Here is a 24,937-nt window from a genome sequence, read left to right as displayed (position 1 = left end):
GTGTATGTAGGGGGCCATCATAGTGTATGTAGGGGGCCATCACAGTGTATGCAACTCACTGTCTTCCTCTAATCCTCATAAAAAGCTCTATATGAAGGACTGGGCGAGGTTATATACAGAACAAATGGGGGTCGCACTCTCCTCTACATACAGGACACGCGGGGGTCGCTCTCTCCTCTACATACAGAACACGCAGGGGTCGTACTCTCCTCTACATACAGGACACGCGGGGGCCGCACTCTCCTCTACATTCAGGACACGCGGGGGTCGTACTCTCCTCTACATACAGGACACGCGGGGGTCGTACTCTCCTCTACATACAGGACACGCGGGGGTCGTACTCTCCTCTACATACAGGACACGCGGGGGTCGTACTCTCCTCTACATACAGGACACGCGGGGGTCGTACTCTCCTCTACATACAGGACACGCGGGGGTCGTACTCTCCTCTACATACAGGACACGCGGGGGCCGTACTCTCCTCTACATACAGGACACGCGGGGGCCGTACTCTCCTCTACATACAGGACACGCGGGGGCCGTACTCTCCTCTACATACAGGACACGCGGGGGTCGTACTCTCCTCTACATACAGGACACGCGGGGGTCGTTCTCTCTTCTACATACAGGACACGCGGGGGTCGTTCTCTCTTCTACATACAGGACACGCGGGGGCCGTACTCTCCTCTACATACAGGACACGCGGGGGTCGTACTCTCCTCTACATACAGGACACGCGGGGGCCGCACTCTCCTCTACATTCAGGACACGCGGGAGTCGTACTCTCCTCTACATACAGGACACGCGGGGGTCGTACTCTCCTCTACATACAGGACACGCGGGGGTCGTACTCTCCTCTACATACAGGACTCGCGGGGGTCGTACTCTCCTCTACATACAGGAAACGTGGGGGTCGTACTCTCCTCTACATACAGGACACGCGGGGGTCGTACTCTCCTCTACATACAGGACACGCGGGGGTCGTACTCTCCTCTACATACAGGAAACGTGGGGGTCGTACTCTCCTCTACATACAGGACACGCGGGGGTCGTAATCTCCTCTACATACAGGACACGCGGGAGTCGTACTCTCCTCTACATACAGGACACGCGGGGGTCGTACTCTCCTCTACATACAGGACACGCGGGGGTCGTACTCTCCTCTACATACAGGACACGCGGGGGTCGTACTCTCCTCTACATACAGGAAACGTGGGGGTCGTACGATCCTCTACATACAGGACACGCGGGGGTCGTTCTCTCCTCTACATACAGGACACGCGGGGGCCGTACTCTCCTCTACATACAGGACACGCGGGGGTCGTTCTCTCCTCTACATACAGGACACGCGGGGGTCGTTCTCTCCTCTACATACAGGACACGCGGGGGCCGTACTCTCCTCTACATACAGGACACGCGGGGGTCGTTCTCTCCTCTACATACAGGACACGCGGGGGTCGTTCTCTCCTCTACATACAGGACACGCGGGGGTCGTACTCTCCTCTACATACAGGACACGCGGGGGCCGTACTCTCCTCTACATACAGGACACGCGGGGGTCGTTCTCTCCTCTACATACAGGACACGCGGGGGTCGTACCCTCCTCTACATACAGGACACGCGGGGGTCGTTCTCTCCTCTACATACAGGACACGCGGGGGTCGTACTCTCCTCTACATACAGGACACGCGGGGATCGTACTCTCCTCTACATACAGGACACGCGGGAGGCCGCACTCTCCTCTACATTCAGGACACGCGGGGGTCGTACTCTCCTCTACATACAGGACACGCGGGGGTCGTACTCTCCTCTACATACAGGTCACACGCGGTGGTCGCACTCTCCTCTACATACAGGACACGCGGGGGTCGTACTCTCCTCTACATACAGGACACGCGGGGGTCGCACTCTGCTCTACATACAGGACACGCGGGGGTCGTACTCTCCTCTACATACAGGACACACGGGGATCGTTCTCTCCTCTACATACAGGACACGCGGGGATCGTTCTCTCCTCTACATACAGGACACGCGGGGGTCGTTCTCTCCTCTACATACAGGACACGCGGGGGTCGTACTCTCCTCTACATACAGGACACGCGGGGGCCGTACTCTCCTCTACATACAGGACACGCGGGGGTCGTACTCTCCTCTACATACAGGACACGCGGGGGTCGCACTCTCCTCTACATACAGGACACGCGGGGGTCGTACTCTCCTCTACATACAGGACACGCGGGGGCCGTACTCTCCTCTACATACAGGACACGCGGGGGTCGTACTCTCCTCTACATACAGGTCACACGCGGGGGTCGCACTCTCCTCTACATACAGGACACGCGGGGGTCGTACTCTCCTCTACATACAGGACACGAGGGGGCCGCACTTTCCTCTACATTCAGGACACGCGGGGGTCGTACTCTCATCTACATACAGGACACGCGGGGGGTCGTACTCTCCTCTACATACAGGACACGCTGGGGTCGTACTCTCCTCTACATACAGGACACGCGGGGGTCGTACTCTCCTCTACATACAGGACACGCGGGGGTCGTACTCTCCTCTACATACAGGACACGCGGGGGTCGTACTCTCCTCTACATACAGGACACGCGGGGGGTCGTACTCTCCTCTACATACAGGACACGCTGGGGTCGTACTCTCCTCTACATACAGGACACGCGGGGGTCGTACTCTCCTCTACATACAGGACACGCGGGGGTCGTACTCTCCTCTACATACAGGACACGCGGGGGTCGTACTCTCCTCTACATACAGGACACGCGGGGGCCGTACTCTCCTCTACATACAGGACACGCGGGGGTCGTACTCTCCTCTACATACAGGACACGCGGGGGTCGTACTCTCCTCTACATACAGGACACGTGGGGGTCGTACTCTCCTCTACATTCAGGACACGCGGGGGTCGTACTCTCCTCTACATACAAGACACGCGGGGGCCGCACTCTCCTCTACATTCAGGACACGCGGGTGTCGCACTCTCCTCTACATTCAGGACACGTGGGTGTCGTACTCTCCTCTACATACAGGACACGCGGGGGCCGCACTCTCCTCTACATTCAGGACACGCGGGGGTCGTACTCTCCTCTACATACAGGACACACGGGGGTCGTACTCTCCTCTACTTACAGGACACGTGGGGGTCGTACTCTCCTCTACATACAGGACACACGCGGGGGTCGTACTCTCCTCTACTTACAGGACACGTGGGGGTCGTACTCTCCTCTACATACAGGACACGCGGGGGGTCGTACTCACCTCTACATACAGGACACGCGGGGGTCGGACTCTCCTCTACATACAGGACACGCGGGGGGTCGTACTTTCCTCTACATACAGGTCACACGCGGGGGTCGTACTCTCCTCTACATACAGGACACACGGCGATCGCTCTCTCCTCTACATACAGGATACGCGGGGATCGTTCTCTCCTCTACATACAGGACACACGGGGGTCGTACTCTCCTCTACATACAGGACACGCGGGGGTCGTACTCTCCTCTACATACAGGACACGCGGGGGCCGTACTCTCCTCTACATACAGGACACGTGGGGGTAGTACTCTCCTCTACACACAGGACACGCGGGGGTCATACTCTCCTCTACATACAGGACACGTGGGGGTCGTACTCTCCTCTACATACAGGACACGCGGGGGTCGTTCTCTCCTCTACATACAGGACACGTGGGGGTCGTTCTCTCCTCTACATTTAGGACACGCGGGGGGTCATACTCTCCCCTACATACAGGACATGCGGGGGTCGTACTCTCCTCTACATACAGGACACGCGGGGGTCGTTCTCTCCTCTACATTCAGGACACGCGGGGGTCGTTCTCTCCTCTACATACAGGACACGCGGGGGTCGTACTCTCCTCTACATACACGACACGAGGGGGTCGTTCTCTCCTCTACATTCAGGACACGCAGGGGTCGTACTTTCCTCCACATACAGGACACGCGGGGGTCGTACTCTCCTCTACATACACGACACAAGGGGGTCGTTCTCTCCTCTACATTCAGGACACGCGGGGGTCGTTCTCTCCTCCACATGCAGGACACGGGGGGTCGTACTCTCCTCAACATACAGGACACGCGGGGGTCGTACTCTCCTCTACATACAGGACACGTGGGGGTCGTACTCTCCTCTACATACAGGACACGTGGGGGTCGTACTCTCCTCTACATACAGGACACACGCGGGGGTCGTACTCTCCTCTACATACAGGACACGTGGGGGTCGTACTCTCCTCTACATACAGGACATGCGGGGGTCGTACTCTCCTCTACATACAGGACACACGCGGGGGTCGTTCTCTCCTCCACATACAGGACACGCGGGGGTCGTTCTCTCCTCCACATACAGGACACGCGGGGTCGTACTCTCCTCTACATACAGGTCACACGCGGGGGTCGTACTCTCCTCTACATACAGGACACACGCGAGGGTCGTTCTCTCCTCCACATACAGGACACGCGGGGGTCGTACTCTCCTCTACATACAGGACACGTGGGGGTCGTACTCTCCTCTACATACAGGTCACACGCGGGGGTCGTTCTCTCCTCCACATACAGGACACGCGGGGTCATACTCTCCTCTACATACACGACATGCGGGGGTCGTTCTATTCTCCACATACAGGACATGCGGGGGTCGTACTCTCCTCTACATACAGGTCACACGCGGGGGTCGTACTCTCCTCTACATACAGGACACGCGGGGGTCGTTCTCTCCTCTACATTCAGGACACGCGGGGGTCGTACTCGCCTCTACATACAGGACACGTGGGGGTCGTACTCTCCTCTACATACAGGACACGCGGGGGTCAGACTCTCCTCTACATACAGGACACGCGGGGGTCGTACTCTCCTCTACATACAGGACACGCGGGGGTCGTACTCTCCTCTACATTCAGGACACGCGGGGGTCGTTCTCTCCTCCACATGCAGGACACGGGGGGTCGTACTTTCCTCAACATACAGGACACGCGGGGGTCGTACTCTCCTCTACATACAGGACACGTGGGGGTCGTACTCTCCTCTACATACAGGACACGTGGGGGTCGTACTCTCCTCTACATACAGGACACGTGGGGGTCGTACTCTCCTCTACATACAGGACACGTGGGGGTCGTACTCTCCTCTACATACAGGACACGCGGGGGTCGTACTCTCCTCTACATACAGGACACACGCGGGGGTCGTTCTCTCCTCCACATACAGGACACGCGGGGGTCATTCTCTCCTCCACATACAGGACACGCGAGGTCGTACTCTCCTCTACATACAGGTCAAACGCGGGGGTCGTACTCTCCCCTACATACAGGACATGCGGGGGTCGTTCTCTCCTCCACATACAGGACACGCGGGGGTCGTACTCTCCTCTACATACAGGTCACACGTGGGGGTCGTTCTCTCCTCCACATACAGGACACGCGGGGTCGTACTCTCCTCTACATACACGACATGCGGGGGTCATTCTCTTCTCCACATACAGGACACGCGGGGGTCGTACTCTCCTCTACATACAGGTCACACGCGGGGGTCGTACTCTCCTCTACATACAGGACACGCGGGGGTCGTTCTCTCCTCTACATTCAGGACACGCGGGGGTCGTCCTCGCCTCTACATACAGGACACGCGGGGGTCGTACTCTCCTCTACATACAGGACACGCGGGGGTCGTACTCTCCTCTACATACAGGACACGCGGGGGTCGTACTTTCCTCTACATACAGGTCACACGTGGGGGTCGTACTCTCCTCTACATACAGGACACGCGGGGGCCACTCTCTCCTCTACATACTTGACACGCGGGGGTCGTACTCTCCTCTACATACAGGACACGCGGGGGTCGTACTCTCCTCTACATACAGGACACGCGGGGGTCGTACTTTCCTCTACATACAGGTCACACGTGGGGGTCGTACTCTCCTCTACATAAAGGACACGCGGGGTTCATACTCTCCCCTACATACAGGACACGCGGGGGTCGTTCTCTCCTCTACACACAGGACACGCGGGGGTCGTTCTCTCCTCTACATACAGGACACGCGGGGGTCGTTCTCTCCTCTACATTTAGGACAGGCGGGGGTCGTACTCTCCTCTACATACAGGACACGCGGGGGTCGTTCTCTCCTCTACATACAGGACACGCGGGGGTCGTACTCTCCTCTACACACAGGACACGCCGGGGTCGTACTCTCCTCTACACACAGGACACGCGGGGGTCGTACTCTCCTCTACACACAGGACACGCGGGGGTCGTTCTCTCCCCTACATACAGGACACACGGGGGTCGTTCTCTCCTCTACATTTAGGACACGCGGGGGTCGTTCTCTCCTCTACATACAGGACATGCGGGGGTCGTACTCTCCTCTACATACAGGACACGTGGGGGTCGTACTCTCGTCTACACACAGGACACGCGGGGGTCATTCTAACCCCTACATACAGGACACGCGGGGGTAGTACTCTCCTCTACACACAGGACACGCGGGGGTCGTACTCTCCTCTACATACAGGACACGTGGGTGTCGTACTCTCATCTACACACAGGACACGCGGGGGTCGTTCTCTCCTCTACATACAAGACACGTGGGGGTCGTTCTCTCCTCTACATTTAGGACACGCGGGGGGTCATACTCTCCCCTACATACAGGACATGCGGGGGTCGTTCTCTCCTCTACATTCAGGACACGTGGGGGTCGTACTCTCGTCTACACACAGGACACGCGGGGGTCGTTCTCTCCTCTACATACAGGACACGCGGGGGTCGTTCTCTCCTCTACATACAAGACACGTGGGGGTCGTACTCTCCTCTACATACAGGACACGCGGGGGTCGTACTCTCCTCTACATACAGGACACGCGGGGGTCGTACTCTCCTCTACATACAGGACACGCGGGGGTCGTTCTCTCCTCTACATTTAGGACACGCGGGGGGTCATACTCTCCCCTACATACAGGACATGCGGGGGTCGTACTCTCCTCTACATACAGGACACGCGGGGGTCATTCTCTCCTCTACATTCAGGACACGTGGGGGTCGTACTCTCGTCTACACACAGGACACGCGGGGGTCGTTCTCTCCTCTACATACAGGACACGCGGGGGTCGTTCTCTCCTCTACATACAAGACACGTGGGGGTCGTTCTCTCCTCTACATTTAGGACACGCGGGGGGTCATACTCTCCCCTACATACAGGACATGCGGGGGTCGTACTCTCCTCTACATACAGGACACGCGGGGGTCGTTCTCTCCTCTACATTCAGGACACGCGGGGGTCGTACTTTCCTCCACATACAGGACACGCAGGGGTCGTACTCTCCTCTACATACACGACACGAGGGGGTCGTTCTCTCCTCCACATGCAGGACACGGGGGGTCGTACTCTCCTCCACATACAGGACACGAGCGGGGGTCGTACTCTCATATACATATAGGACATGTGGGGGTCGTACTCTCCTCTACATACAGGACACGCGGGGGCCGCTCTTTCCTATACATATAGGACAGGTGGGGGTCGTACTCTCCTCTACATACAGGACAAGTGGGGTCGGACTCTCCTCTACATACAGGATACACAGAGGCCGCACTCTCCTCTACACACAGGACACGCTGGGGTCGCTCTCTCCTATACATATAGGACATGTGGGGGTCGTACTCTCCTCTACATACAGGACACGTGGGGTCGGACTCTCCTCCACATACAGGACACGCGGGGGTCGGACTCTCCTCTACATACAGGACACGCGGGGGTCGTACTCTCCTATACATATAGGACATGTGGGGGTCGTACTCTCCTCTACATACAGGACATGTGGGGGTCGTACTCTCCTCTACATACAGGACATGTGGGGGTCGTACTCTCCTCTACATACAGGACACGTGGGGTCGGACTCTCCTCCACATACAGGACACGAGCGGGGGTCGTACTCTTCTATACATTCAGGACACGCGGGGGTCGTACTCTTCTATACATACAGGACACGCGGGGGTCGTGCTCACCTATACATACAGGACACGCGGGGGTCGTACTCTCCTCTACATACAGGACACGCGGGGGTCGTACTCTCCTCTACATACAGGACACGTGGGGGTCGTACTCTCCTCTACATACAGGACACGCGGGGGTCGTACTCTCCTCCACATACAGGACACGCGGGGGTCGGACTCTCCTCTACATACAGGACACGCGGGGGTCGTACTCTCCTATACATATAGGACATGTGGGGGTCGTACTCTCCTCTACATACAGGACATGTGGGGGTCGTACTCTCCTCTACATACAGGACATGTGGGGGTCGTACTCTCCTCTACATACAGGACACGTGGGGTCGGACTCTCCTCCACATACAGGACACGAGCGGGGGTCGTACTCTTCTATACATTCAGGACACGCGGGGGTCGTACTCTTCTATACATACAGGACACGCGGGGGTCGTGCTCACCTATACATACAGGACACGCGGGGGTCGTACTCTTCTATACATTCAGGACACGCGGGGGTCGTGCTCACCTATATATACAGGACACGCGGGGGTTGTACTCTCCTATACATACAGGACACGCGGGGGTCGTACTCACCTATATATACAGGACACGCGGGGGTCGTGCTCACCTATACATACAGGACACGCGGGGGTTGTACTCTCCTATACATACAGGACACGCGGGGGTCGTACTCTTCTATACATTCAGGACACGCGGGGGTCGTGCTCACCTATACATACAGGACACGCGGGGGTCGTACTCTCCTATACATATAGGACATTTGGGGGTCGTACTCACCTATACACACAGCCGTTGGCGTCCAGTCATCCCGGATTCCATTATTTTTGCACTGGATACTGGGAGATGAGGGATAATATCCAGATTTACAAGTTATTGTGATCTCTTGGTCCAGATTATAATATTCTTCGAATTTTGCGATGTTTTCCAAGTTATTTATTGAGGGTTTTTTACATTGTTCTGGAGAATAAAAAGAAAAGTTGCCCCTTGGTAATATAATGTTATTGCATGCGATCCTTCCTGCTTATATATGTACAATTCTAGAGCGGACGTCACTCCTCTGTATTTACCACCGGCCTCCGCCATACGGTGAGTACATACATCTCCCGATGACACCAGGTCACTTCCATCACTTACATCCACAGCTGCCATCTCAATCCTGCTGGCTGCAGAGCTGAAATCTCTGTAATCCCGACTAGAAAAATATTCAGCATTGAGAGTCCTCAGTGGTTGATACCTTTTAATGGCGAACTGAAAAGATGCATGAAAAATGGAAAGCAGCACGCCTTAGAAGATATAAAGATGTTTATTCAGCCCATAGGGCTATGTGCCCATTCAGTGCGACGTTTCGGTCAGGCTTGAGAAAGGTCCGCACCCTTTCTGGACCGAAACGTCGCACTGGATGAGCACATATAAACATCATCTTTATATCTTCTAAGGCGTGCTGCTTTCCATTTTTCATGGATGTTTTAAAGGTTTGGAATATGCCTGGGAGCGTGCACCCACTTTTTTCCTCTTTTTTATCTGTGCTGCTTTTTCATTCCTTCATCGTATTATTAACTGAAAAGATGGTGACACATTGCAGCTTTCCAGACTCCTCAGGTCTCTTCATCAGGCAAAGACTAATACAACATCTGAAGAGTCACATATCTATACACAAGACAGCACAGAAATAACACAGTAGATAAGACAAGTGACGTGAAGCGGAACTATCATTATGGGAGACGGAGAAACATAAATATTGGAACAGTTCATAGATAAGGAGTGTGAATGTTTTATTGTTCTCTGATTGGGGTCTGGTTCTGTGTTGTGATGCCCCCAGAAGGTCTGAGGAGCAAATTCCTTAATTGATGCAAAAAGACATAAATCCATGCGGCACATTCATTCCTGCATTCCATCAATCTAAGAACTGGTCCAATATTTACGTTTCTCCCTCTCCCATAATGATAATTCTGCTTCACGTCACTTGTCTTATCTATTGCGCTATTTCTGTGCTGTGTTGTGTATAAATATGTGACTCTTCAGATGTTGTATTAGTCTTTGCCTGATGAAGAGACCTGAGGAGTCTGGAAAGCTGCAATGTGTCACCATCTTTTCAGTTCGCCATTAAAAGTTATCAACTACCGAGGACTCTCAATCCTGAATATTTTTCTATCTACTGGCCAACACGGTACAAGGATATACATCTTTCCTGTATTTAAAGGGAACCTGTCACCCTTAGGGCCAGCACCTGTACGCCCTATGTGACTGCATTCCAGAATACAACAACAAACAAGAAACACACCAGTGCCTATACTATAGAGACTAGACTGGGGGTGAGGGGCACTATACGCTGCAGACAGATTAAGGATTCTGTGTGATAAAGTCCAAAATAAAAGAAGAGGGTGATGAAATAGTGATCTGTCACGCTGAACAAACTAAGCAAAATGGCTTAAAATGGTTTATCCCCCCAAAAAAAATAATGGTACAAATGCTAGATGAATAAAACATCTAGAGCGTGCACATGACGCTGTGCAGTATCACTGAGGGCACATTTCAGATTTAGGGTGCAACTATAATGCTGATGAGCTGTCAACTATTCCGGAGCGCACCGCCATTCCGATCATCAGGCACTGCACCGTATGAGAACTGATGCTGGCCAGGAGGATGGCGGGTCTGTGGCTAGAGCGGACGGGCGGCTGTTTTGGGGCGACCACCTGAGGGTGACACACAAATCCATGGAGGTAGTCCCGGCTCTTGCTTGTGGTGCAGGTATAATGCTATGGTGATGGTAACCTGCTCCACTCACCGACACACCATGGAGAAGGACCCCACTGATCGGGGCTCACACATCTGATCCTGTTGGACACCGTGTGATATCCAGTGTTACACGTCACCATCACATTGTCACCGGCATGGTAGGAAACTTTATCTCCATATATTGTGTATCCCACACTGCTCTCCGGTCTCTTACATTGTGCCGAGGATGAGACACAGAAAAACACACAGTATCACAAACGTGCATGAATACTCTGTTGTAAAATATATGTAACAATAAGCAGCAAGTGCTAGCATGTCCCATGTGTTTTTTCTGTGTCTCAGTCTTTGGGTGGTGTGAACATTGTCTTACTGACCTGTTCATTTTTGTGTTTTTAATTGTGCTGAGGATGAAGTAGAGAATACCAATCACCAGGAGGCTCATCCTCCGCATCCACAGGGAACACTGGATGATCTGCAGAATCCAGAGCCGCAAATCAAATGTAAAAGCCCCAGAACACTCACTGGCTCATCACAGAAGTCTCTTAAGGGGTCACCAAGAATAGAACAAAATACATAACTGCAGAAAAAGTCACTTTAAATATATTCCCAAATACCTGTGATAAACTAATTAGACTCATTATGTCTAGGGAGGAAATTGCTGTAGCATTAACATGGCCACCGCATTGTTACATGGGTAGAAGCCTGTCCTAGGAGGAGCCAGTGAGCATGTGCAGCAGGGAGAGGTGGAGGAGCGTCTGCCACACACCATGGGGGCGGAGGAGCATCTGCCGCACATCACGGGGGCGGAGGAGCGTCTGCCGCACATCACGGGGGCGGAGGAGCATCTGCTGCACATCACGGGGGCGGAGGAGCATCTGCCGCACATCACCGAGGCAGAAGAGCGTCTGCCGCACATCACGGGGGCAGAGGAGCGTCTGCTGCACATCACGGGGGCGGAGGAGCGTCTGCCGCACATCACCGAGGCAGAAGAGCGTCTGCCGCACATCACGGGGGCAGAGGAGCGTCTGCTGCACATCACGGGGGCGGAGGAGCATCTGCCGCACATCACGGGGGCGGAGGAGCGTCTGCCGCACATCACGGGGGCAGAGGAGCGTCTGTCACACATCACAGGGCGGAGGAGCATCTGCTGCACATCACGGGGGCGGAGGAGCATCTGCCGCACATCACGGGGGCGGAGGAGCGTTTGCCGCACATCACGGGGGCGGAGGAGCATCTGCCGCACATCACGGGGGCGGAGGAGCGTCTGCCGCACATCACGGGGGCAGAGGAGCATCTGCTGCACATCACGGGGGCGGAGGAGCATCTGCTGCACATCACGGGGGCGGAGGAGCATCTGCCGCACATCACCGAGGCAGAAGAGCGTCTGCCGCACATCACGGGGGCAGAGGAGCGTCTGCTGCACATCACGGGGGCGGAGGAGCGTCTGCCGCACATCACGGGGGCGGAGGAGCGTCTGCCGCACATCACGGGGGCGGAGGAGCATCTGCTGCACATCACGGGGCGGAGGAGCGTCTGCCGCACATCACGGGGGCAGAGGAGCGTCTGTCACACATCACGGGGTGGAGGAGCATCTGCTGCACATCACGGGGGCGGAGGAGCATCTGCCGCACATCACGGGGGCGGAGGAGCATCTGCCGCACATCACGGGGGCGGAGGAGCGTCTGCCGCACATCACGGGGGCAGAGGAGCATCTGCTGCACATCACGGGGGCGGAGGAGCATCTGCTGCACATCACGGGGGCGGAGGAGCATCTGCCGCACATCACCGAGGCAGAAGAGCGTCTGCCGCACATCACGGGGGCAGAGGAGCGTCTGCTGCACATCACGGGGGCGGAGGAGCGTCTGCCGCACATCACGGGGGCGGAGGAGCGTCTGCCGCACATCACGGGGGCGGAGGAGCATCTGCTGCACATCACGGGGCGGAGGAGCGTCTGCCGCACATCACGGGGGCAGAGGAGCGTCTGTCACACATCACGGGGTGGAGGAGCATCTGCTGCACATCACGGGGGCGGAGGAGCATCTGCCGCACATCACGGGGGTGGAGGAGCGTCTGCTGCACATCACAGGGGCGGAGGAGCATCTGCCACACATCACGGGGGCGGAGGAGCGTCTGCCGCACATCACGGAGGCGGAGGAGCATCTGCCACACATCACAGAGGCGGAAGAGCATCTGCCGCACATCACGGAGGCGGAGGAGCGTCTGCCCCACATCACGGAGGCGGAGGAGCAGCTGCCTCACATCACGGAGGCGGAGGAGCGTCTACCGCACATCACAGAGGCGGAGGAGCATCTGCCGCACATCACGGAGGTGGAAGAGCATCTGCCGCACATCACGGAGATGGAGGAGCATCTGCCGCACATCACGGAGATGGAGGAGCATCTGCCGCACATCACAGAGGCGGAGGAGCATCTGCCGCACATCACGGAGGTGGAAGAGCATCTGCCGCACATCACGGAGATGGAGGAGCATCTGCCGCACATCACGGGGGCGGAGGAGCATCTGCCGCACATCACGGAGGTGGAAGAGCATCTGCCGCACATCACGAAGATGGAGGAGCATCTGCTGCACATCACGGAGGTGGAGGAGCATCTGCTGCACATCACGGAAGCGGAGGGGCGTCTGCCGCACATCACGGAAAACACAAGCCGCGGAGACACCATCACATGTTTCTCAACGCAAGCAATGACTAGCCAGGTCTTTCACCGGGAAGGAACAACCACGGGAAGGGCAGTCTCCAATAAAGGAAACCACCTATGCCAAAACATGGTATCCATCCACAGACAGCTGTTTCGGGGTATTGCCCCTCATCAGTGTGGAGTAGGAAACTGGCTAGTAGGAGCAATGCTTAGTAAAAGACTGTGAAAAATGAGGCAGGGGAGGCCCAGGAGAACGCGATGGAGAAAAACCATTTGCTCTCAGGCAGTCCCTGTGGGGCATACGACCGCTGCGATACCATCTGCAGCGCCTACCTCCACCTCCACACCGGTGCTGCCACTGGATGCGACCTGCCAGAAGGAGATACATGTGAGTCTCGGAGCAAGCGGTGGAGCAGGAGCTGGGCCCTACCCGGACCTGGCGCGGCCGCGCATGTCCTCCCCAGAGGTATTGGCGGATGTCAACCCTGCCCCAGTACAGACCCAGCTGCCGTCCGTCTACCAGGCAGCCTCAGGGGTTATGGCTGCCATCGTTCGCCACCCTGTACCCGCGCAGGAACCGGAGCTTCATCGAGAAGCACCAGGTACGGTCTCTGCCCCGACCATGATCCTGGTGTTAGGGACGGCGTCTGTGGACAGAAACGGTCCAGTGATTGCTCAGGCATTAAGCGACAGCACCCAAATGGCGCTATACCAGCAGCAACAGGTAGCAGTGCCGCTAGCTGCAGTACCGCCTGAAGTTGAGAAACGACATCTATTGGTACCAGCTGCAACTCCTGCAGAATCACAGGCAGCAGAGATATCACCAGCAGGAGTTGATGTGCTACCTATACCAGTAGATGCCAACCTCACTCCAGGAGAAAAGGAGTACCTGCAATTTGTGGCCAGTCAGCAGGAAGAGGATGTTCACAAGTTCTCCCTGGAAGTAGCCCAAGTCATCAGCTTCCAGTACCCCAGGAGGGGACCACCAACATTAATGAGCATACCAAAAACTAACTCTGTTACCCAGGAGGGTATTTGCACCATTGTGCCTGTTTTTCTATTTTTGCTTTCGTGATGTTTCTCTGTTCTCTGTTGATTCCAGTTTTGTTGCCCAGTTTTATTGGCAGCGTTTTTCTTACTGAACTGTGGAGATCATGGACACTGAATGATCCAGAAATGTAATGTATATAGTTGCACCTCTTTAGGTGCCCTTTCTTGGTTTTACATAAGTGTTTTAAGAATAAGGACATTTCAAGACATCTTGGCTGGATCAATGTCTATATTGCACTCATTAATAATAGTTAGTATATTTGTTAGAAAAAGTAAATAGTGAATGCTTTATAGAGTTCAGACTAATGCTAATATTTGAATAAAGATTTAAAATTTACAGGTGACGAACCCGGCATCAGGGGTTGTCACTTAAGGTTAATAATAGAAAGTAGAAAATGTGAAAGAAGAGAAGATGAAGAAATGTGTTAATGATAATACTTGAAGTGGTAGTGAGTTACTGCCAATAGCACTTTTGAAATAGGGCATAGATAGTTAGTTAAAATTGTTTGCAATATTCAAGAGTCAGTGCCTCCCACATTGGGAAGTTTAGATAAGAACTGATTATTTAGCATAACAAAAATTTTGTATGTTCCTGTATTTGTCCATCTTTGCTTCTTTTGCAGCCCGCGGACGTGCTGTGTTTAATGGGGGTATGTGGCACCCCTGAGGGTTCAGTCGCCACAGAGGTACTGCACCTCCTCCTGAGGTGTGGTACCCCACCATCCAGGTAAGGTGGGGACACCTGACCACACTCCAACACCTGCACCCCACACAACATTGTAGTGTAGCAAAGCACCCTTTGGTGGCTCCTTGCTTGGAACACGAAGCGTGATGGGAGGCGGGTGAAGTTTAGTTTGCATCAAAGGAGCGGGAAGAGTTTAGGATTTGGTCAGTCTGACAGAGTCAGAGGAGGAATGAAGATCCCCTGAGTGAGATGGATGAAGGAAGTGCTGCAGCCGACCTCAGTGACCTGGGTCCGCTGGCACAAGGAAAGGGACATTGATGGAAAGCCTGACTCTCCATAAGAAGGAAAGGATTAGTACGGAACATGAGGAGAAGAAGAGAAGTAAGGATTAGGGTTAGAGGAGAACCCTTCCCAAGTTCTAAGCGCAAGGCCGGGGTCCGGTCCCCGAGGTTGTATGGATACTAATGGTCCTGCAGCAGACACCGGAGGAATAGAAGTTGTCACCACTTTATTCCCACACCAGACTTGGGGGCACAACAGCATCATGAGTGAGCCAGGACTAGGTAGTAAGGAGTCCCCGAAGCAGGCTACAGCTGTCTGGCGTACAAGTAAAGTTTATAGGAACATCTGACAGGAGGAACTCCAGTGTAACTCAGTACTGTGAGTACTTCACTAAAGGCGCTAAGAGGGAGATGTTTAGAAAAGGCACATATGTTAGCGGAGTGTTGGAAAGGAGTACTTCATCTTGCCTGGAAATTGGCTGAGCTCCTGACCCGGAGGACACGGCACGGATGCGGGCTCCTGTATGCACAACAGACTGTGACTAAAGCTTTGGAGCTACATGCCCTGGTGTCCTCCGCTTATTCCTGCGTCAACCTGCCCGGCACTGCTACATCCCCTGCACCCGACACTACATCATCTACGTGTCACTTCACCTACTCTGCCCTGGGACTACAGGCCTGCCTGTGGAGGGCTATAACATCATTGCTGCACCACACCATCTGTCCCAGAGGATCTGTCTGCAGCGTCGGCTTAACATCTTCATTGCCGAACACCACAGGTGGCGTCACGACTCATTCATTCATAGACTCTAATCATCATAAGCACACTGAACATTCCCCTTTTACAAATGGGCACACAGGGCCACGGGCCGGGTCCCAGCTGCCATGACATCTCCCATTGAAGCTCATCGGGCCCGGTACTGAGTACCTCACAGCCCTGGGAGGGCGACCCAACTTGGCGTCACGAACAGGATGATGAAGCCCGGTGCCACTGGGTTCTGTGTGCCTAGGATTTATTGGAGTGAAAATGGTGAAGGATCCACGAAGAAGATCGGTGAGTGCAGGGCAGGCGTAAATGGCGATACAGGCGCACTCTCGGCTGAAGATGGTATAGTGTGCCGGGCAGAGCCAGAACCGCTCCGGCCGGTAGCGTCCTGGATGCTCGGCAGGAAAATGGCCAACACTGTTTTGACAGAGTGTGATGTCACTGAGCTGGGCTACGGAGCCTGGCTAGGGCCAAAAAAACAACGCGTTTCGAAGGCAAATCGACCTTCTTCGTCAGGGTTACCGCCCACCTATTCTGGCTGTCATATCTAGTGAGTGCGGTCATGCACCTTGTTAGAAGCTCAGCTTTGCTAATGTGCGAGAAAGTCTTATTCACATGGAATATCTTCATACAACGTATGCATGTGTTAGATGTGTTTATATTTATTATCTAGCATACTTTCATGACATTGTAGTTTCATGTATATAAAGTACTAATTTCCCTCTGCTCTGGGGCAGTTAGTTTTCCTCTTTTCCTGCTTTAGGCTTATGTAGCTCTCGGGTTGTGACGAAGCGTCTAGGATCATCGTACGTACGCTCCACGACTGCTGCTAGTTGTGTGGTTAAGATCAGGGATCTGCAATCTGCATAGTTACCAACCTCTCTGGCTTTCTGAAACTAAGCTTGTTGTTCTTTTTTCCTCCTCAGTGACCCGTTCATAACGGAATCACCAGCCATACCGTAGATTCTAGGGTACTCAAAAGCAGGAAAGAATTGTTAAGGAAAAAGAAAAAAAAGTGTCAGAATTTTTTTTTTTAATTTATACTTTTTCCTCTTTTTCTCTGGGGCCGTGTGACGTTTTTGGTAAAAGCTACGTCGGAGAGTGGACCCTCTGGATCGCGGATCCGGAGCCCCTGGGCCGAGCACTCCAGGTGAAGACCGACCCCTATACAGGGATCGTTTGGGGCAGGACCACAGGGGACGGAAGCGCAACAGCCGGAACCAAGAGGGACGGCTCCATGGACAAATAAGGACTAGGGAGAAGGATGGCTTAGATACGGACCCGGGACTGACGGACAGAGGAATGAGACACAGGGCAAGGCAGTGGGACAGAGCGTGGACAAGAGGAACTACAGAGGCATGTAACACAGGGCAAGGCAGGGAGGCAGTGAGACAGAGCATGGACAAGAGGAACTACAGAGGACTGTAACGGCCAGAGGGTGCAGGAGACAGCGAGGACGCCTGAAGTATCCTAACACCCGGAAGTGCGTCCCCCTGTCCTGCCCCTCAGCGCCGCCCACCGCTGGAGGGAGAGAGTGGGAGGGGGCGTGCGCGCGACAGGGAGCGGGTGCCAGGAGCAGCTGTGAGGAGGAACGCAGGACGGGCGCGCGCCTGGACGGGGGCACGCAGGTAAGGGGACGCTGCGGCGTGCGCTGCTGCTGGAGGGGCATCGGCGGGCATAGCCGCCGATGTCACAGTACCCCCCTCCTTACGTCCTCCCCTACTGAGATTGGCCAAAAACTTTTTCAGAATCCGGGGGGCATTGATATTCTCTCGGGGCTCCCAGGACCTTTCCTCGGGGCCAAAACCCCTCCAATCGATAAGATAAAGGGTCTTTCCCTTGGCTCTTTTCATAGCCAAGATGTCTTTGACCTCAAAGACGTTGTCCGAGGCAATTGGTGAAGGAGGGGCGATGGAAACTGGTTGGAACCGATTCAGGACTACGGGTTTCAAGAGCGAGACATGGAAGGCGTTGGGAACCCGGAGCGAAGCAGGCAACCTCAGCTTATAAGCCACTTCATTAATGCGTCCGATCACTTCAAACGGCCCAATGTACCGAGGGCTCAACTTGTAAGAGGGAACTCTCAGACGGATATGTCGAGTTGAAAGCCAGACTTTGTCACCCGGATGGTACGGAGGCACATCCTTTCGTCTTTTGTCCGCATGTTTCTTGATTCGGTGATTGGCACTCTTGAGCTCTTCCCTGGTCTCCCTCCAAATCTGCGAGAATTCCATTGCGAGTGAATCTGCTGCGGGCACTCCCGTAGACGTGGAAAAGGGTAGCGGAATACCTGGATTTTGACCGGTTACCACAAAGAATGGTGACTTGGCGGTAGATTCACTGGGATGGTTATTGTGCGAGAATTCAGCCCAAGGTAGGAGCGCGACCCAATTGTCCTGATGGGCGTTGGAGAAGTGACGTAAGAAGGTAGTTAACACCTGATTAATTCGCTCCACTTGCCCGTTGGTCTGAGGATGGTATGCAGAGAAGTCGAGAGATGTACCCATAAGCCGGCAGAGAGCCCTCCAGAAGCGAGAGGTGAACTGGACCCCCCGATCCGACACAATCCGCTGAGGAAGACCATGCAGCCTGAAGATCAGGTGGATGAAGATCTCGGCCAACTTCGGGGCGGACGGCAGACCCGGTAAGGGAACAAAGTGGGCCATCTTGGAAAAACGATCTGCTACGACTAAGATGGTGGTACATCCAGCTGAGCGGGGTAAATCAGTCACAAAATCCATAGCGATTTGCTGCCAGGGAGCCTCTGGAACTGGTAATGGGTGAAGAAGACCGGAGGGCAAAGCCCTAGCCACCTTGTTCTGGGCACAGGTTGAGCACGAGGCTACATAGTCCATCACATCCTGGCGAAGCGTGGGCCACCAGTAATACCAGGAAAGCAGCAAGAGAGTCTTCTTAGTCCCAACGTGCCCAGCAACTTTGGAGGAATGCCCCCAGCGCAGCACCTTTGAACGTCTGCCTTGAGGGACGAAAGTTTTACCTGGCGGAGGAGTGGAAAAATTCACAGGAGCCACGGTGATCATCTTAGTAGGCTCGATAATATAGGATGGGTCTTCATCCCTCTCCGGTGACTGTAACGACCTGGAAAGGGCATCGGCCTTGATGTTCCTATTACCTGGTCGAAAGTGAAGTTGAAAGTCAAAGCGGGAGAAATACAGGGCCCACCTGGCTTGCCGGGCAATGAGTCTTTGGGCAGACTGCAGGTAAGCCAGATTCTTGTGGTCCGTAAGGATGGTGAAGGGATGTACAGCCCCCTCGAGTAAATATCGCCATTCAGCCAAGGCCATCTTAATGGCAAGTAATTCCCGGTCTCCAATGGAGTAGTTGCACTCCGCAGGCGAAAAGGTGGGTGCAGATGAAAAAAGAACGTTTCAGAGCCAGGAAGGCGTCTTCAGCTTCGGGGGACCAGCTGTTGGGTTTCGTTCCCTTACGGGTCAAGGCCGTGATGGGTTTAGTAACCGTAGAAAAATGAGGCACGAATTGACGGTAATAGTTTGCGAACCCAAGGAACCGCTGGATGGCCTTTATCCCCACTGGACGGGGCCACTTGAGTACCGCACTGAGTTTTTCGGGATCCATCTTCAGACCGGAATCGGTGACGATATATTCCAAGAAGGGCAATGACGTCTGCTCAAAAAGGCATTTCTCAATCTTGGCGTAGAGTCGATTCTCTCGAAGGCGATGCAAGACCAAGCGTACGCTCTTGCAATGGGAGGACAGATCGGGCGAGAAAACGAGAATGTCGTCTAAATACACCACCACACAGGAATAGAGCAGATCCCGGAACACCTCTTTGATAAATTCTTGAAACACAGCTGGTGCGTTGCAAAGACCAAATGGCATGACTAAGTATTCATAATGCCCGTCACAGGTATTGAAGGCCGTTTTCCACTCATCCCCTGCGCGGATCCGGATCAAATTGTAAGCTCCCCGCAGATCTAACTTCGTGAAGATCCGAGCTCCTCTCAGCCGGTCAAAGAACTCAGGAATCAACGGAAGGGGATATCGGTTTTTAACGGTGATATTGCTTAGGCCCCAGTAATCTATACAAGGCCGCAGTGATCCGTCCTTCTTCCGGACGAAGAAAAAACCCGCGCCCGCAGGAGAAGAGGACTTCCGGATAAACCCCTTGGTCAGGTTTTCCTGAATGTATTCCGTCATGGCAGAGGTCTCGGCTGGAGAAAGAGGGTACGTTCTTCCTCTGGGAGGGACAGCTCCGGGAATCAGGTCGATAGGGCAGTCATAGGACCGATGTGGAGGCAGGGAATCCGCTTCCTTCTTGCAGAAAACATCAGCGTAGGCGTGGTATGGAACAGGAAGGCCCGGAAGATTGGTTGGCCTAGGCAGAGAATGGGGACGAACAAGGGTCCGCAAACAGCGTGCATGGCAGGCGTGCCCCCAGCGCAAGATCTCCCCGGAGCGCCAGACGACAACTGGCTCATGCCGCCTGAGCCAAGGTAACCCTAAGAGAATGGCGTGGGATAGTTGAGGCAGGACATAAAAGGCAATCTTCTCGAAGTGAAGTGCACCAATTTGTAGCTCAACTTTGGTGGTAACCGTGGTGATGAGTCCAGGCAGAGGTTTGCCATCGACGGAGGTGATTGCTCGTGGATTTCTTAGGACGACCATGGGAATCTGGAGTTTGTCCACCTCTTCCTGGCGGATGAAGTTGCCCGCCGCGCCCGAGTCCACATACGCCTCCACGGAGCCATGCCCCCTACCTGTAATAAGCAGAGCTGAAAGAGTAAGTGGAAGAGAGGGGGTCTGATCACCTAGGGGGCCCTCTCCTACCTGACCTAGGTGGATGCGTTTCCCGGTCTCTCAGGACAAGTGCGTACGAAGTGATTGGCCCCTCCACAATATAAACAGAGTCCATTAGTCATCCTCTCCTTGCACCGTTGTTCGGACAGCTTGACGCGATCCACCTGCATAGGCTCAGGAGCAGAGTTACTAGAGGGAGCAACAGCGCGCGGAATGGGGGCTTGGTATAACCTAAAGGGCCTCCTCTCCCTGGCTGACTCTCTGGCGCGTTCCTGAAAACGCAGATCAATACGAGTAGCTAGAGAGATGAGATCTTCCAGGGTGGTTGGAGAGTCACGCCCGGCCAGCTCATCCTTGATTTTACTAGAATAACCTCTCCAAAAGGCACCTACAAGAGCTTCATTATTCCACCCCAGCTCCGAGGACAGGGTCCGGAAACGGATGGCGTATTGCCCTACCGTCAGGGATCCCTGGCGAAGGTTAAAGAGGGCCTCCGTAGTGGAAGTAAGGCGCCCGGGTTCATCAAATACTGTACCTTGCGAAATGTTTCCAAAAAACTCTGGATACTGGTGACCACCGGGTCATCCCTCTCCCATAAGGGATTCACCCAAGCCAGCACCTCTCCCTCAAGATGGGACACTATAAAGGCCACCTTAGCGCGGTCCGTGGGATATTGTTGGGGCAGGAGCTCAAAGTGCAGTCTGCACTGGTTTAAAAATCCCCTACACAACTTCGGGTCCCCACTATACCTGGGCGGTTTTCCAAGGCGGGGAGGAGGAGCTGGGACAGCGTCCCGCAGTTGGGTAGAGGCGGCCGCGGAGGACTGTAGAGCAAGCAGTCGATCATCCACGGACGCCATGTACCCCAGAATGTGAGATTGAGCGTCGCGCTGCTGCGCGAACTCCTGCTGGAGACTGGCTAAGAGGGGGGCGTGCCCAGGGTCAGCGGTTTGCAGGGCGGAAAGCTGGGTGTCCATGGATTTCATGAAGGACATAATCCGGGTCTGATTTTCCCTTAAGAACAGCAGTTCCTTTTGAGTGGCAGCCGCGGCACCGGCGGGGTCCATGGCCTGATGATACTGTGACGTTTTAGGTAAAAGCTACGTCGGAGAGTGGACCCTCTGGATCGCGGATCCGGAGCCCCTGGGCCGAGCACTCCAGGTGAAGACCGACCCCTATACAGGGATCGTTTGAGGCAGGACCACAGGGGACAGAAGCGCAACAGCCGGAAACAAGAGGAACGGCTCCACGGACAAATAAGGACTAGGGAAAAGGATGGCTTAGATACGGACCTTGGACTGACGGACAGAGGAATGAGACACAGGGCAAGGCAGTGGGACAGAGCGTGGACAAGAGGAACTACAGAGGCATGTAACACAGGGCACGGCAGGGAGGCAGAGCATGGACAAGAGGAACTACAGAGGCATGTAACACAGGGCAAGGCAGGGAGGCAGGGCATGGACAATAGGAACTGCAAAGGACTGTAACACAGGGCACGGCAGGGAGGCAGTGAGACAGAGCGTGGACAAGAGGAACTACAGAGGACTGTAGCGGCCAGAGGGTGCAGGAGACTACACCATCATCAGGCGTCCTCCTCACAGCGAGGACGCCTGAAGTATCCTAACACCCGGAAGTGCGTCCCCCTATCCTGCCCCTCAGCGCCGCCCACCGCTGGAGGGAGAGAGCGGGTGCCAGGAGCAGCTGTGAGGAGGAACGCAGGACGGGCGCGCGCCTGGACGGGGGCGCGCAGGTAAGGGGACGCTGCGGCGTGCGCTGCTGCTGGAGGGGCATCGGCGGGCATAGCCGCCGATGTCACAGGCCGTAGGAGGATTTTTTTTTTCCTCTCCTAATGGAGATTAAGCAACTGTCTGATTGTGTGGAGCAAGTTGCTGCTGAAGTACAGAGAATTTCCACCTACCTCATTCAATCACATGCTGCTGAACCCAAGATTCCTACTCCTGATGTGTTTTCTGGGGATCGGTCTAAATTTCTGAACTTTAAGAATAATTGTAAATTATTTCTTGCTTTGAAGCCAAACTCATCGGGGAGCTCTGTGCAGCAGGTTAAAATTGTTATCTTCTTGCTGCGCGTCGATCCCCAGGATTGGGCTTTTTCTCTGACACCTGAAAATCCTATTCTGACTAATGTGGATGCATTTTTCAGGCTTTGGGGTTGTTGTATGATGAACCTAATGCCGTTGATCAAGCTGAGAGAACCCTGTTGGCATTAGACCAGGGTCAGGTTCCTGCAGAGTTGTACTGTCAAAAATTCCGAAAGTGGGTGGTCCTTACTACATGGAATGATAGTGCATTGGCAGCTCTCTTTCGGAAAGGTTTGTCAGAGACCGTAAAAGATGTTGCTGGATTTCCTGTTCCCTCTGGTCTGGATGGCTCTATGTCATTAGCCATTCAAGTTCATCGGCGTTTATGCGAATGGAAAACTACACGGGAGGCACTGTCACCTTCTGAACAAATGTCTGAACCAATGCAATGTGATGGGGTTTTGTCTAGGGCGCAACGTCGGGAGTTCAGAAGGCGTAATAAGCTGTGTTTTTTTTGTGGAGACGCCTCTCATACTATTTCTGTCTGCCCTAAATGAGAGAAACATTTTGTACACACATTTGCTGTGGGCAGTATACAACCTAAGTTCCTTTTGGCAATTACTCTGATCTGCTCCTTGTCCACATTTTCCACTAAGGCTTTTGTGGATTCAGCAGCAGCTCTGAATCTGATGGATTTGGACTTTGCTAAACATTGAGGTTTGTCCATGACGCCTCTGCAGACGCCTATTCCTTTGAGGGGTATTGATGCCACTACTTTGGCGGAGAATAAACCTCAGTTTTGGACCAAGGTGATAATGCGAGTTGCCCCAGACCACCAAGAAAATAGTAAATTTTTGGTGCTGCATAATTTGCATGATACTATTGTTCTGGGTTTCCCCTGGTTGCAAACTCATAACCCAGTTTTGGATTGGAAATCTGTGTCTGTGGTGAGTTGGGGTTGTCAGTGTGTTCTTAGGGACGCTCCTGTTTTCTCCACCTCTCCTCAGTCTCATGATATTCCTGATTATCTGGCTGGTTTCTCTGATGTATTTAGTGAGAGTAAGTCTGCGTCTTTGCCTCCTCATAGGAGTTATGACTGTGCAATTGAGTTGATGCCTGGGTGTAAATTTCCCAAGGGTCGGCTTTTCAACTTATCTGTACCCAAACATGATGCTATGCGATCCTATATTAAGGAGTCGTTGGAGAAGGGTCATATTAGACCATCCTCGTCACCTTTAGGCGCTGGGTTTTTTTTTGTGGCCAAGAAAGATGGTTCATTAAGACAGTGTATTGATTATCGTTCCCGTAACAAGATGACGGTTAAATATCAGTACCCGTTACCTCTGATGTCTGATTTATTCTCCAGTGTTAAGAGTGCCTGCTGGTTTACTAAGCTTGACCTCAGGGGGGCGTATAATCTTATTCACATCAAGCACGGGGATGAATGGAAGACGGCGTTTAACACTCCGGAGGGACATTTTGAGTACCTGGTGATGCCTTTTGGGCTCTCTAATGCCCCTTCTGTCTTCCAGTCCTTTATGAATGATATTTTCCGAGACTTTGTGGATAAGTTTTTGATCATCTATCTGGATGATATTTTGATCTTTTCTAGTGATAGGGATTCCCATGTGGAATATGTCCGGACTGTGTTCCGGATTTTGAGGGAGAATTTCCTATTTGTTAAGGGATCGAAGTGCCTCTTTGGTATACAGAGGATTTCATTTTTGGGATTTATCTTGTCTCCATCGACTATTGAAATGGATCCGGCCAAGGTACAGGCCATTTATGATTGGGTTCAGCCTACTTCTTTGAAGGCTCTCCAGAAGTTTTTGGGTTTTTCTAATTTCTATCATAAATGTATAGGTAATTTTTCTAGTACTGTCCAACCACTGACTGATCTGACCAAG

At 53.7% G+C, this 24,937-nt stretch overlaps 1 protein-coding gene across 1 annotated transcript in view; it reads right to left on the bottom strand.

The window, feature by feature from the left end:
- Positions 1 to 24,937, bottom strand: part of LOC141074884 (receptor-type tyrosine-protein phosphatase T-like) — a 336,227-nt gene that overhangs the window by 214,049 nt on the left and 97,241 nt on the right. The window contains exon 7 of the mRNA XM_073562192.1: positions 8,814 to 8,993. Within this exon, the coding sequence (XP_073418293.1) occupies positions 8,814 to 8,993 (180 nt within the window). The remainder of the gene's footprint in view (positions 1 to 8,813; positions 8,994 to 24,937) is intronic.

This window comes from Dendrobates tinctorius, unplaced genomic scaffold (genome assembly GCF_039654945.1).
Source record: "Dendrobates tinctorius isolate UK_male_01 unplaced genomic scaffold, ASM3965494v1 ptg000342l, whole genome shotgun sequence".
NCBI classification, from domain to species: domain Eukaryota; kingdom Metazoa; phylum Chordata; class Amphibia; order Anura; family Dendrobatidae; genus Dendrobates; species Dendrobates tinctorius.
Note: the sequence above shows the minus strand (reverse complement) of the source record. Positions and strands in the feature narration are given on the sequence as shown.